The 15,803-nt window shown below is 46.2% G+C and overlaps 1 protein-coding gene across 1 annotated transcript in view; it reads right to left on the minus strand.

Annotated features, from left to right (window-relative positions):
- nmnat2 (nicotinamide nucleotide adenylyltransferase 2) overlaps positions 1-15,803 on the minus strand; it is a 31,184-nt gene continuing 15,381 nt past the window's right edge. Inside the window, exons 4-12 of the mRNA XM_033650590.2 lie at positions 11,762-11,829; positions 9,387-9,465; positions 8,249-8,375; positions 7,942-8,022; positions 7,041-7,085; positions 6,781-6,857; positions 4,135-4,236; positions 3,970-4,037; positions 1-3,840 (exon numbers count right to left, since the gene is read on the minus strand). Of these exons, the coding sequence (XP_033506481.1) occupies positions 3,738-3,840; positions 3,970-4,037; positions 4,135-4,236; positions 6,781-6,857; positions 7,041-7,085; positions 7,942-8,022; positions 8,249-8,375; positions 9,387-9,465; positions 11,762-11,829 (750 nt within the window). The 3' untranslated portion in view covers positions 1-3,737. The remainder of the gene's footprint in view (positions 3,841-3,969; positions 4,038-4,134; positions 4,237-6,780; positions 6,858-7,040; positions 7,086-7,941; positions 8,023-8,248; positions 8,376-9,386; positions 9,466-11,761; positions 11,830-15,803) is intronic.

The raw sequence follows: 15,803 nt of genomic DNA on the forward strand, positions 1-15,803 counted from the left end.
TTTTAAGAGTGCATCACAGTTTACAATCAAAAGAAGTTCGAGCAACAGAAGGCAGATTAATACAGAAAAAACAAGATTCAGTTTCAGCTACATGGTTAAAGAAAAAGTGATCGACACACACGCACACACACACACACACACAACACACACACACACACACAGGAAACATGAATAAATGTACAAATCATTGCAAACTTAATGTCACGTTGACGAGGCGTCGATCATTTACAGAGTGAATAGAAAATGGACAGACATGGGCGATGATGGTGCCCACTGTATATTATATTTATATATTTATATATATTTACTTTTTGTGTTGTTTCTTTTTTTTTTTTTTTTTTTTTTTTTTGCAAACACGTTCACGACAGATCAGATTCTACCAAGTGATGAACATTCATGCCAGAACCAAACATGTCTAAGCATGCAGTCTAACGAGAGCTAACAGGAGCACATGGAGAAGAACAAAAACAACCCGAAACACTCCGACAACAACACTGCTGCTTTTAGAAAAGTTCATCATCATCATCATCATCATCATCATCATCATCATCATGTCCAATAATCTCAGGATGTCCTGAGAGTTTAAATCTTCTAAAGTGTGTCTGTATTCAGTTTACCGGTTGGGTTGAGCCTGAAGCATCGGTACTGTTGCTATGGTTACCTGCAGGTTAATATACCTTCAGCTCGGAGGTTGAACTGTTGACCTGAACTATGATTGGTGTGTAACTATGTACAGTTTGAGCTACAGCTGCAGCAGGACTGAGACTGAGACGGTCGCTGAGCGTTGGTTAGATTTACCTCAGACGTGGACAGACGACAGCAGCGGGCCTCGTGCAAGAACACGTATGCGTTTTTATTCTGAACAGATGTTACTGTGTCTTCAGACAGGAGGAAGAATTCACCAAGAGTGGCGCGGACTGATGCAACGGTGCATCTGAACAAGATCAAAATGTTTTAACTCTCAACATACAGCTGGTACATTAATTTATCCCATAAAGGAACCAAACAATTTCAGTTTCAGTGCTTCGATTATGAAGTCGCCCCACAAACTGTTCACTGGACAAAGATAAGATTTGAAACAAAGAATTCATCTGACAAGTTTCCAAATGTTGTTGGGTTTAATAGATTAGATTGGACGCCGAAATCTGAACAACTGAAATCTCCTCACATTTTGTTTCATTCAAGAGACAAAAGATAATTTGATAATCTAAATAGTTGCTGATTTTTGCTGCATTTTGTCAGACAGTTTGTGCTCCATGCCAACACAAACTGTCCGCTCTTAAAATTTCTGCAAACGACTCCAAGCAAAAATTCACTTTGACGGATTGTGGCGCTCAGAGTAGGTCAGCCCAGTCATCAGAAGGAAATGTTGGCATTGTACGTTTCCGCAAGCATACGTAGCATATCAGCTGACTTTGTCACTAGGAGGTTTCTGCTCGTTACATGCACACAGTCGTTTTCAAAATAAACTTACAATGTAGGTTTACTTCCTTAAGTTTAGGCAACAAAGGCCAAGGTATCATCATACAGCGGTTTATATGAAGTCCTACGAATTAGCGACCCATGTATGGCGTTACCTCAACGTAAAGTTAGGTAATTAACGTAGTTATGGAGGTTAGGTTTGGGCAAGTAAAGTTACTGTGAATAGGCTCAGGAAAAGAAACACGATGAGGACGTACTTTCAAATGCCTCAAAGTTCAAACTATTCCAAACACCAGTCTCCTGGGGAAAGTCCTGTGGTTTGTGACCCATCTACAGCTACCACCTGCCTAATGACTGGACCACTTCCTTCTTTTTTTCAGTGCAATGGTCACATGATCACAGCTTTCCAAAATACATAGGTTATACTTGAATTATTGGTTTAAAATTACATAGAGATGCTTTGATTTTGGTGCACAGGAGAACGTGCAAACCAAACCAATTGGTGTCACTCCGAAGTCGTCAAAAATCGGGCTTGGTCAGTGATTTCCGGCATCAGACACTGACAATTACAGCCATCCTTATATGTCAGCATGATACATAGCCGGTCGCCATTATTGTTTAACAGTCCCAGTGGCCTCGGGGAAATGTGGCGGCACAACAATGAAACCTAAAGCAACAGAAATCCGAGTAGGATGGGGTGGGACGGGTGGTGGATGGATCCAGAAGACACCAACTTTCGACAAGGAGGCGGGTGTTCACTTCCCGTAAGATTGTAAAGCCAAACCCTGTTCTTGTTTCTGAGCCCAACCACGTGTGTGTGTTGTTGAAGGAAAAAAAGGTCGTACCAACGTAGTGAGACTGTATGTTAAATTTCCTGTGAAAACAGAAGTGTATTTTGAAAACAGACAATGCATGTAACAGGCTGAAGTTGACACGGCGTCCCAGAACGTCAACAACCAACACACCCAGGGTACCTTGGACGTCATATGTGGACGTGGAAAGTCCATGACCAAACATGGACATGTGACGAGGTCACAGTGAGGATGAGTTGAACAAAAACATCATGCGTGGCTGAAAATAAACACGTTTGTTATTAACATGTTATGACATCACGACATCCGTGTAACTTTCTTACTCTTTATAATTTAGTTGTTTCTGTGCACATCAACAAATGTCACCACACCGTGCTCGTCATGCGGCTGAGGGTGCCTGTGTGCTTTGGTGTCTGACACGGTGGGCCGCTGACCGAGTGTGTCGCAAATTTGCATCACTGACCTTACATACTTTACGCAGAGTTACAGAGGTCCGGTTTAGGAAGGGAAACATGGTACAGATGCACCTTAAGATTTCCGCGGTTACAAACACAGATCTTCTCAAGGGAAAGTTTGCATTTTCTGAACCTTCCAGCGCCCCACCCCTCCGACCTTTCAGAACCACGTTCTTCTTCGTCTTTTCTCCCGTCAGCGCGTTGGTCATGTGATCACAACCTTCCCAAATACATGGATTATACATGAATTCCTGGCTTTGACTATGTAGGATATGCATGGAATTTGGTGCAAAGTCAGCTGGAGCTAAATGAAGCTAACGGCTCAATTAGCAAGTTAGTTGTGAGCAACAGTCGCCATGTCAGCTCAGAACCTCTATGGATGCTATCATACAAGATGTGCTGAAATGCAACACATGACAGTCTGTTTTACATTTGATTTCATTAATAAATGTCATATTGTAGTTCTAGTTGGTAAAATTAAACTTTAATTTAGATGAAAGAACTAAGAATAAATTTGAGGAACAGGGGAAGTTTTCTAATGACTCTGTCCGTATAGGTTCTTGCATGAGGCCCAGTAACCCTGTCTCCTTTTAGCTAAATGCCCCCCTGATACAGAAGAAGAGATTTTTTCCCATCTGCCCCTGGTACACTGAGCATGCCTGGCGGTGTGTCATGCACCCCCGAACTTTAATAAAGACAGAAAACAAACAGAGAGAAAAACACTGCCGTCACCTCTGCAGTGAAAATACATCAATGACACCTCTGCAGCCCTTAGAGATGATCTCCACACCTCCTCTCCAACACCGCCATGTCATCCCAAAATGCCCCCCTTGACCCCCTCCCTGATGGTAAAGTCACATGACACAGACAGAAGGAGGGACACTAATGCTCCAGTCAGAAAGCTCAAAGAAGAGTATATGTATGACACACAAGACAGAGAAGGAAGTTGTTGGGGGTTTTTTTGGGAGGGGGATGATGGTGGTGGTTGAAGGTAGCGCCCCTCCCCCCCTCCTCCACTCTGCCTGTTGTCATGCGGGCAGGTGGTCGATTATCCGGAGGCGTTGATGTACAGCTGACTCTGCAGGATGTAGTCGATGACGGGCTGACACAGGTAGTCCACAACATGGCCGTCACCGTGCTGCAGGGCCAGTCTGGTGACAGAAGGAGGGGACAAATACTCTTCATCATTGTCCTATAACAAACATGTATCTCCAAAACTTCGACCATTCAGACAAACAGGAGTTGTGGATCTGACAGTAACGTTGAAGTTTAATCCCCACCTGCTCTTGGTTGAGCTGACGATGGACATCGGGTGGCTCATCCCATCTTTCACCACAAGGATGTTGTCCTGAAAACAAGACCAGCACACAGATTTCAGACGAGACGATAAAAGAGGACAAACAGGGTAAAAAATAATGGAACCAGAGTTAAACAGCAATAATGACCTTGAACTTGCGGAGGATGGAGGAGTGATTCATGATCCTCTCTGTGTTGGCTCCATCACGAGGAACCACCACGATCCCAAAATCCCCCACGATCACCTCCATCTGAAACCACAGAGACACGATGTTCTGTTGCTCTTCAGGAGGAAGATACAGTCAGAAGGTGATAACTGTGGCTTTAGGGGTCCCAGTCACACCAGTATGACACATGTTGGACCAAATCAGTCCATCTCATGGACTCACCATGATGAGGTGATTTAGTCTTTTAGAAGAAGTAAATTTCTGTGGTGAACTTTGACAGTAACACTGTTGATGAATTAAAACCATTAGGAGCTGAAAGTCCAGTTCAGACCAAAGATTCACGACGAGATGAAACCGTTTTAGAACGTCACAGAGAAAAGTGTCAGCGGTGTGAACTGGCCGGTCTGAGCTCGACTCAAGCCGGCTGATGGTGTCACCTGACACTCAGCTGGTCAAATGGCCGGCAGCTGGTTTTAAAGCACGTCACCTGTTTCAACAGCCAATCAGCTTGTAGTGAAGTCTGCTGGTCAAGTCAAAATGACCACAGACAGCGTGTTGGCTTGCTGCAGCAGGTGCTCCGTCCCCACAGAGCCCTCTGTTTCTGTCCTCACGGTGTGCCGGTGTCAGGTGTTGGGTCGCTGCTGCTGCTGGCTGTATGTGCTTATGCCCCGCCCACACACACACATACTCATTGGCGTATTGATTATGAATACAGTCCATCTGATGCTGGTTTTGTTTCATCACTGTAGCCAGTATCTCACTATCACTATCCTCATTCAGATTTTAAGAAGCTACAAATTATATTCAGCCACAAAATAAGTTGTTGACTAGAGACGATACGCCGTCTCATGGCGGTCACTTCCTGTCAACGTTACGGATCAGAAGCACAGAGAGTTGTTGACTAGAGACGATACGCCGTCTCATGGCGGTCACTTCCTGTCGACGTTACCGATCAGAAGCGCAGAGAGTTGTTGACTAGAGATGATACGCCGTCTCATGGCGGTCACTTCCTGTCAACCAACAGGTTTTACAACATTACAGAACAGAGCGTTGTCAGTAGTTGTTTGTTTCAACTTGTCTTGTTGCGATTCTTTGGTCTGAACTGGACTTTAACAGGAGCAAACCTGAGGGAAGGCGATCACACGCTGGAACAAATGTGTTCCGTTGAATGAACCATTTGACTGATTTGCTGCCTTTTATTTAGCCGAAACTCTCCTCATCTGTACACATGAAGTCAGTGAAAAGTGTTTCTACATGATAAAAATTTAGACGAAGTTTTGTGACTTGCAGGAACTTTACAGGAGATTCCATTACACCTTAAAGTTAATTCAGACTGCAGTTATTCACTTCTCAAACTACAAATGTGACAGCTGGAGTGTTTTGCATTCTGCAAATTAAACAGCCAACGTACTGGCTGTACAAACAGGAGACATGGCCAGCATTAACGTGGAGTTATAAGTGGAGTCATAAAACCACGGAATCAGCTCAGATGTTTCACTCTGGTCAAAACGTTTTCAACTCTGGTCTGGTTTTCATCTGGCCTCAATTTGTGCCAAAATGAGTTTGCATAAACTGTAAAACTTCAATTAAAAGCCTGGTCACTATTAAACGGCCAGTCTCTTTTACTAGCTACACATTTTGACAAATAAAGGCCTGTCTCAATTAGACGCCCAGGGGTCTCACTTATTAACATTGCGTATGCACAAAATGAGGCCTGAAAGAGTCGTACGCCACTTCCCATGCAAAGTTGTGATCTATAAAAACAGACTTGATGGGAGAAACTCTGACCCCTGCTTACAAACGTTTTGGAGACAGGAAATCAGTGACGCAGATGCTGAGGTGGAGCCTTACTGTAGAAATTGTTGAATATTGTTTGGCGCATGCCATTGTTGGTACGTACATTTTAGTATGGATCCTACGCACTGTTTTGTGAATAAGATGCCTGGTCTGGTTGTCAAGAAGTTCTTTTTTTTTTTTTAATAGAAATTCTTCGGGCGTATAAAAGCAGGTTGTTAATTGATGTATTATCTGATGCCAAATATTTAAACAAGCAATATTCATACATGTTTAAATAAACAATTTCATTGTGTTTCCTGATCTTTGCTTAGAGGCAATGTTCTGATCCTACAGAAGAATTTCGGGTGAGTCAGGGTAATTTGTAACTGGTCAGTATTGGTTAGCATTTCACATGTACAGCACAGGCCTGTGATGTGTTATCATTAGCTTAAAACTACATTTGAATTTTAGAATATTTATCTTGTTTGAGATGACAAGAGTGGGACAATTTTCACAAATCCTCTCAGATTAGTAACTTGTGTCTTTGAATTCAGAATTCCCTTCGAATTAGAGATTATTATGAGAGTTATAACTCATATATAACTCTTGAATGTCCTCACCGTTTCTTGCTAACAGCTAGCATTCATATTAGCATGATGTTAGCAGTGTGAGAGAAGAATAACGCTGCATGCTAACACTTTCTTTTTGCAGGTGTTTCCTTTGACAGCCACATCGAAATGACCTGTCGGGGTATTACGATGGAGCTCAGAGGAAAGAGCTAAGAGGCGGGGCTACATTATGAATAAGGGCGGGGCTGCATTATGGGTGGGGGAGGGGCTACAGTGTGCTTACATCACTGTCCTTCCACAGACCAGGGATGCAGAAGGACTCCAGGAGATCACTGCCACACAGGAGCAAGATGCGTAACTCTACAGACAACAAACAGGCAGGAGGAAAGAGACACGTCCTCAGTAAACAACATGTTTACTCAGTAAACAACATGTTTACTGGATACAAACAAACCAGCAGGAGTTCAGACACAGCAGGAAGGAAAACCAGAGGACACGACACAGGAGTCTCTTCAGGTTTCAGATACTGAAGAGACGACTCACCGATCTCCTCGTATCTCACTGTGGTACCCAGGTTAGCATTTTCATCTGAAACAATGAAACAGAACACAAATGTCACTCAGTATACGATAAATGTACGGGGTCTCAAGTGTGCCGCTAAAAAATTACATACTTTATTAACTTTTAATTATGATCAACTGATAGATAATGAAGATAATGGCAAAGTGTCTCTGGTAGTTGTGAACCCACAGAGAATCATCACCAAACTGCAAACACCAAAACTTAGCCTCTTTTAGCTTCTAGTTTTGCTTTTGTTGCATATTTCCTGTTTGGCTCAGTCTCTGTTGTTTTCACAATAAAAGCTCTGATAAAACCACTGTACTATACCAGGTACACTAGAAATTACCTGTACCTGCTCAGGAGCAGACAGACACAGTTCAACACTAGCTGGTGAACATAGTGAAGCATTAAGTGGCTGAAGAGACAAATATTTCCTTCAGGAATTGGTTGAGACCAAAACCACAAAGACTCCAAATGAATCATCATATTACTCTGCTGGATACGGAAATAAGAATCTGTTGAACATGTTAGCTACAGCTTTTTTTTTTTGAGGTAACAACATGTCAGATTGCAGCTTTAACCAAATGATAAATACAGAGGACTGAGAATAGAACCCTGAGGAACTCCAATAATTCACTGACACTGTTGATTTACGTTATGTTATGTATGTCTGGTGATTGTGGAAGTTGGCAGCTGTGTGCTGACATGAAGTGTTGTGCTTACTACCAAATGCTAAAAAAAATAAACAGTGAGTGTAGCGTTATGGGTTGATGAGGTATACAGATGCACAGTCTAACTCTGAGCAGCAGCTGCTCACTTGTTAAGATGTCTCCATAAACTCTGGTGTGTACTTTTCTCTACTGTCTCCGTCGTGTTTACTTACCGACGAAGGTGAAGCGTTCGACGTGAGGGCGGACGCAGCAGATCTTCCCCAAACTCTCACTGATCTTCCCCCACAGTTTGACTGTGCAAAGAAAAGAGGAGGAGGAGCGAGAGATGTTTAGACTCCAAAACAGATCACATTTATTAACAAATAATCATCTGATGTTAAGTATAAAAGACAACAGCTTCACTGATTGGGAGTATATTTAAGTGTGAACCCAGAGGGAATAAAATCCCTGACTGGATCCTTTAACTTGAGCCCTCACTGGTGGATGAATAAGTGATGAATATGGAGGAAGATGACTCACTGGCTGTGGGCTTGTGATTCATGTTGTTGTGGTTCTGGTAGATGGGAGGAGCCTGGTTCTGTGGCTGGCCAATCACGGGAGTTGTTGATGGCGTGTTGACGTTGGACAGAATGCAGCCGGTGACTCTCTGAGGAATTAAAAATGAATGATCAACAAACGCCCTCCAAAAACAGCAACACTCGAAGGGAGACGGAACAAACTGTCAATCCTCCCCATGTTCAGACAGGGATGGAGAATATAGGGAATATGATTAAGGTTTCCATGGTAACTGCTGCATGAAGGCATCGCTGATAGTATCAGGCTCAAATGGTGAGATCAAGGTCCCGATCATGGTGATCCACATCACTGTGCTGATCTGTTTTGTGTGTTGTATGATATGATTAATTAAAAAAAATAGAATTATAGTATTGCAGGTGTATGACTCCGCCCACCAGTCCACCCTGTGGTTGTATGACCCCGCCCACCAGTCCACCCTGTGGTTGTATGACTCCGCCCACCAGTCCACCCTGTGGTTGTATGACCCCGCCCACCAGTCCACCCTGTGGTTGTATGACTCCGCCCACCAGTCCACCCTGTGGTTGTATGACTCCGCCCACCAGTTCACCCTGTGGTTGTATGACTCCGCCCACCAGTCCACTGTGGTTGTATGACTCCGCCCACCAGTCCACTGTGGTTGTATGACTCCGCCCACCAGTCCAGTGTCTCTGACAGTCTCCATCCATGTCAGTGAAAACATGGATGCTTCACACACAGAAGATCTATACAATCAGCACAGTTTCAAGATTAGAGTCACCAATTCAGTATCTGACCAAATGTCTCCCCTTCTGTTCCTGAGATATGACGTTAAAACATGATGATGTCACAGTCAAGCTGACCTTTGTAAGAAATAGAAATAGTCAGAAATAGCTGCCAACTAATTTTCTGCCAATCAGCTGATTGATTAATCAACAAATCATTTCATCTGTACTTGTTTTAACTCTTGGATATTTTAATTTATGACGAAGCATCATATTTTTTATTTTATTTAATTTAATTTTTTTACCTAAAAATCTTAATTTGTAAAGTGCCTACAGTGTTCGGATAAATGTAGTGCAGTGAAAAGAATTTCTGCTACGATGTGGAAAAAACCTGTCGTCACCTTCATCAGGTCGCGGTGATGCTCCAGCACGCTGCAGGTCGTCTGCCAGGTGTCCTGGTAACACTCCCAGGGGTCCACCCTGCACCACACAAACACAGATTTATACACTCTGGGTTCAGTTCACACGTCAGAGGTCAAAGACTGTTTTCTTTAAAAGTGTATTTACGTAGAAAAAAAGGAATATGAACAACAAGACACACAAACATCAGCACAGGGTTCCAGATCTTACTCATCAAACCTCTTCTGTCTTCAGTATAAAACCTCTCCAGGTGTGTTTGCCACTAACCATAAATAATACGTGAGCCTATTTTCACACTCACAAGATTAACAATTGTGCAATCACCTTTCCAAACAAAACAGACGTTTTTTGAGACTAATTGGCAAAAGATAAAGGAATACTTCACCTGCAAAATGAGCATCAGTACATCAGTTACCCAGCAGCTGAATTCATGAAGAAAACATTTCTCTCATCCCTTCACAGTGAACGGAAAATCCAAAAAACAGAGAACATTCTTCATGAATTGAAGTAACCAAGGTCCGCATCTAACAACAGCAAAACTGAGCTGCTCAAAAAAATGAAGGTAGCATTCATGGTCACAGTCTGACAGGAAGTCAGGTAAACTTCAGGGATATCAGTCCAGTGATTGTGAATCAGTTTCAGCTGCTTTGGTGCAAATCAAAGTGACAACAGGTGCAATGGAGAGGCAAAAGCAAGACAACCCCCCAAAAGGGAATGGTTTTACATGTGGTGTCCACAGGCAGTTGCTCTCTCCTTATCCTTCCTGACTGATTCTTCTCCAGTTTTGTCACTATGGTAGCATGAGGCCGCACCTGCAGTCCAATCAGGTTGATACCAGATACCAGGAGACCGGCCGTTACACCAGGAGAGCTGCACAGGGCCGTAGAAGGGCATCAACCCAGCAGCAGGACCGCTATCTGCTCCTTTGTGTGAGGAGGAACAGGAGGAGCACTGCCAGAGCCCTACAACATGACCTCCAGCAGGCTACTGGTGTGCATGTTTCTGACCACACTGTCAGAAACAGACTCCATGAGGGTGGCATGAGGGCCCCACGTCCTCTAGTGGGACCTGTGCTCACAGCCCAGCACCGTGCAGCTCCATCATTCACCAGAGAACACCAGAACTGAAGGGGCCACCAATCCAAGCCTCATTTATGCAGTTGGATGATCTGTACTGACACAGACACTTGAATTTCATGAAAACATTACAGGTTAAAAACTTCTGCTTGTAAGTAGCACACCCTGAACTGCCTGGGCACATGTGTGTTTAAACTCTGCTCAGGTAGAGCTTGTACACATGTATCTAAAGCACTGATCATCCAACATGAACGTGTGAACAATATAGTTTTGCTGTTGTTATAAGTAGACTCTGTTTACTCCTATTTTGGATTCTTCGTTCACCGTGGAGGCGTGAGAGGAAAACAAAGTTGTTGTTTTTTACCAGTTCAGTCTAACAAGTGGTGACTACTTGATATACAAATGGACATTTTGCAGTTTTCTTTAGGCTCCGATCACACGGAAAGTGTCTTTGCAGCTGGAGGCGTCTTTTTCTAACAGTTTTTAATGAGAATGAAACTTTTTGCTCGCTGTTTTTCTTCTTCTACGTGCCTCGTGTTTCTGCGCTCTAGGCGCCTGACGTTTTTTCCAGAGCGCTCTGAAAACTTCAACTCAGAGCCAAAAAGTGCCCCACGTCATTTCTGCCTTTTGATGTGAGAGGCGGGGCTTCTGTGGTGGTCATGACAACAAGTTCACAGTTGGTAAACAATGGAGGAGAAACTGGTGGTAGTGGTTGCTGGATACCCAGAGCTATACGACTTTACAAAGCACAGTTAGCACCATCTGAATAGAAAACAGCAGATAAGTGCAGTACTGTAAACGTCCATGATGGAGGAGAAGCTCCTGGACCAACTGGTGGTACTCCCCATGATCCAGCCTCTTTTTTAGGGTCTCATGTACCCACACAGATCTCTGTTTATCTGCTGACAGCCTCTCACCCTCAACCAGAGCTACAGACAGCACCCTCTGCCTCAACATGGCAGCAGCTACACACTGATTACTGCAGGATACACAAACAGTAGACTGATCACACAGGAAGGTTAGTGTGAGGAGGTGATTGGGTGGTTGCCTGGCAACAATAAAAAGGTGCAGCAAGTTTTTTTTTTTCACTTGTGGCATTCAGTGTTTCAAAGAAAAAGGCGGTGCCATGCGCCTCGCTTTTTACAACCGGCAAAACAATTTTGTGTGATCGAAGCCTGAAGGAGCTTTTTGCTCCAAGAAACAATGTGGAACATCCCATAATATAACGACACATCCTATGATAATAACATGCAAGGTGAAGAGTCTGTGAAATGTCTCACCTGATCCAATCAGAGGACTGAACAGCCAGCTGACACATGGTGAGACGATGTCTGCTGGGAACTAAACCCTGCACACACACACAGGGTTAGGGTTAGGACGCTGCAGCCGTGATGTGATGTCAGATTCAGACTGAGGTCAGCTGTGTAGTGTAAGAATTAATCCCTAATCCAGTAAAAGTGTTATACTGCATAAATTGATCAAGAAACAAAGCCATATAACCATCATATAGCACACACACACTCAAATGTTTGTACTACCAGATGCACATTTTGAAGTTTATATTGTATAAGAGCACGAGGGGCTGCATAAAGAAAGTCCCCAAGACTCACATGTTTTTTAAAAATAAAGTGAAAGCAAATCCGAAGCTAAGGGTGGAAAATTTGGGAATTTCCAGGCTCAAATCGAAAGTGATACACCATTAAAATCGGGCCTGTTCACAATTGGACAAAAAGAAAAAGGTTGCCACCAGTAGCTTTACATTGAAGTGGGATGGATTAACAGAAGGAGGTGAAGACTCTCTTCAGTCTCCACCAGCATAAAAGCAGACGCACTGAAAGTAGTTTTTCAGTCCAGCTCCGGGGCTTGACTCGATGAGTTGTATGTGTTGAAGCTTGTGAACACATTAAACTCGACTGCATCGGACTCTGCCTGTCTCCAGTGTTTCTTTGAGTATACTTAGCTGAATCCAAGGTACCAGAACGACATCAGAGGACAACTGAGAAGCAACGCTGAGGACAAGGTCGGGAGCCTACAGGCCCAATTCCAGGCACCGATTTTTGCCCCTACAGCTGTCAGGTGGTGGATTTTATTTTTCATCATCCAGATCAAATCAGTGCGTCTGTGTTAACTGTCTGATTAACGAAAGAACCACAAACGACTTTCTACGATCATCAGAGACAGTCGTTATCTTCACCATCTGATATTTACAGTCACAATGTCATCGTCATTTCCTGGCACAGTTGGTCTCTCTGTTCCTCCTAGACTCCCCTTCACTCTGCCTTTTTCCATCCATCCACCAGACGCTGTCACACGTTCCCTCCTTTCCCATCACCTGACTGCCCCGCCCACATCCACACTTGTTTCTACTTCCCTCACCTGCAGCTCCGTTCATTCCCTGACGGTTTGTCCACTGTTCCTCTGTCTCTGTGTGTTTTTGCTTGTGAGCCTCTGTTTCCTCACCTGTGGTGTGTTTACCTGCCTGTGAGCCCAGGTGTACCTTCACCATGGCAATAAGTCATTGAACTCTTCTTGTCTGCCTGCAGTGTCTGCGTTTCCATTCAGATATAATAATAATATCATTTATAACATTCAGGTGAATCAGTGATTACAGATAAACAAAGTATTCTAACTAGAAAAGCACTCGGAGAGCACAGACCTCCGCCAAGCAGCTCGGATTTCCCGCCATTTTATTGGACAAAGAGAACACAAATCAGATGTAATAATGTTAAATTTAAACAACAGTCAGTACGAATGGTTCATGAGGATACAGAGTCTGAGCAGTTGGACTCTTTGTGTGTGTGTGTGTGTGTGTGTGTTTGTAATGTTGAACAGAAGTAAATGTGCTCTGATATCTGAATCTGAACTCCGATCATCTCCACCTGTTTGAACAGATGGTAGATAATAACACACACACACACACACACACACACACACAGACAAACAGAATGTAAACAGAGTAGGAGGAAGCAACACTTGATGTCTCTGATGAAACAAACGATGATCAGCTGTGTGAGTTAAAGAAGCCTGTGGACCTAACCTCTGAAGGAGAAAAGTCAACTACGACTCCCATGGTGCATTTCACCCACAAACAGCCAATCACAGAGCGTCACAGTCTGTCATGTGTTCGGTTAACAGCAGGTGGAAGTAAAATAAAATCAGCTGGAGCTCCTCCAGTGTTCAGGAGGTTTTTACCAGGAGCTGACTCGTCCAGAGGCCTCCTGGTAAAAATTCACAACAAACATCTGCTCCTGAGTCAAAGTTCAGATTTGTTTGACTCATCCACCTCCCTCCATCTCCCTCCACCTCCCTCCACCTGCCCTCCACCTGCCTCCACCTGCCCTCCACCTGCCCTCCACCTCCCTTCACCTCCCTCCACCTCCCTCCACCTGCCCTCCACCTGCCCTCCACCTCCCTTCACCTCCCTCCACCTGCCCTCCACCTCCCTCCACCTCCCTCCACCTGCCTCCACCTGCCCTCCACCTGCCTCCACCTCCCTCAACCTGCCCTCCACCTCCCTCCACCTCCCTCCACCTGCCCTCCACTTGCCCTCCACCTCCCTTCACCTCCCTCCACCTCCCTCCACCTGCCGTCCACCTCCCTCCACCTGCCCTCCACCTGCCCTCCACCTCCCTTCACCTCCCTCCACCTCCCTCCATCTCCCTCCACCTGCCTCCACCTGCCCTCCACCTCCCTCCACCTCCCTTCACCTCCCTTCACCTCCCTCCACCTCCCTCCACCTGCCCTCCACCTCCCTTCACCTCCCTCCACCTGCCCTCCACCTGCCCTCCACCTGCCTCCACCTCCCTCCACCTGCCCTCCACCTGCCTCCACCTGCCCTCCACCTCCCTCCACCTCCCTCCACCTGCCCTCCACTTGCCCTCCACCTCCCTTCACCTCCCTCCACCTCCCTCCACCTCCCTCCACCTGCCCTCCACCTCCCTTCACCTCCCTCCACCTCCCTCCATCTCCCTCCACCTGCCTCCACCTGCCCTCCACCTCCCTCCACCTCCCTCCACCTCCCTTCACCTCCCTCCACCTCCCTCCATCTCCCTCCACCTGCCTCCACCTGCCCTCCACCTGCCTCCACCTGCCCTCCACCTCCCTCCACCTCCCTCCACCTGCCCTCCACCTCCCTCCATCTCCCTCCACCTGCCCTCCACCTGCCCTCCACCTCCCTCCACCTCCCTCCACCTGCCCTCCACCTGCCCTCCACCTCCCTTCACCTCCCTCCACCTCCCTCCACCTGCCCTCCACCTCCCTCCACCTGCCCTCCACCTGCCCTCCACCTGCCTCCACCTGCCCTCCACCTGCCTCCACCTCCCTCCACTTGCCCTCCACCTCCCTTCACCTCCCTCCACCTCCCTCCACCTGCCCTCCACCTCCCTTCACCTCCCTCCACCTGCCCTCCATCTCCCTCCACCTGCCCTCCACCTGCCCTCCACCTCCCTCCATCTCCCTCCACCTGCCCTCCACCTGCCTCCACCTCCCTCCACCTGCCCTCCACCTGCCCTCCACCTCCCTTCACCTCCCTCCACCTCCCTCCACCTGCCCTCCACCTGCCCTCCACCTCCCTTCACCTCCCTCCACCTGCCCTCCACCTTCCCTCCACCTCCCTCCACCTCCCTCCACCTGCCTCCACCTGCCCTCCACCTGCCTCCACCTCCCTCCACCTGCCTCCACCTGCCTCCACCTGCCCTCCACCTCCCTCCACCTCCCTCCACCTGCCTCCACCTGCCCTCCACCTGCCCTCCACCTCCCTCCACCTGCCTCCACCTGCCCTCCACCTCCCTCCACCTGCCTCCACCTGCCCTCCACCTCCCTCCACCTGCCTCCACCTCCCTCCATCTCCCTCCACCTGCCCTCCACCTGCCCTCCACCTCCCTCCATCTCCCTCCACCTGCCCTCCACCTGCCCTCCACCTCCCTCCACCTGCCCTCCACCTCCCTCCATCTCCCTCCACCTGCCCTCCACCTGCCCTCCACCTCCCTCCACCTCCCTTCCACATATATACAGTACAGGCCAAAAGTTTGGACACACCTTCTCATTCAATGCGTTTTCTTTATTTTCATGACTATTTACATTGTAGATTCTCACTGAAGGCATCAAAACTATGAATGAACACATGTGGAGTTATGTACTTAACAAAAAAAGGTGAAATAACTGAAAACATGTTTTATATTCTAGTTTCTTCAAAATAGCCACCCTTTGCTCTGATTACTGCTTTGCACACTCTTGGCATTCTCTCCATGAGCTTCAAGAGGTAGTCACCTGAAATGGTTTCCACTTCACAGGTGTGCCTTATCAGGGTTAATTAGTGGAATT

This window comes from Epinephelus lanceolatus, chromosome 12 (genome assembly GCF_041903045.1).
Source record: "Epinephelus lanceolatus isolate andai-2023 chromosome 12, ASM4190304v1, whole genome shotgun sequence".
NCBI lineage: Eukaryota > Metazoa > Chordata > Actinopteri > Perciformes > Serranidae > Epinephelus > Epinephelus lanceolatus.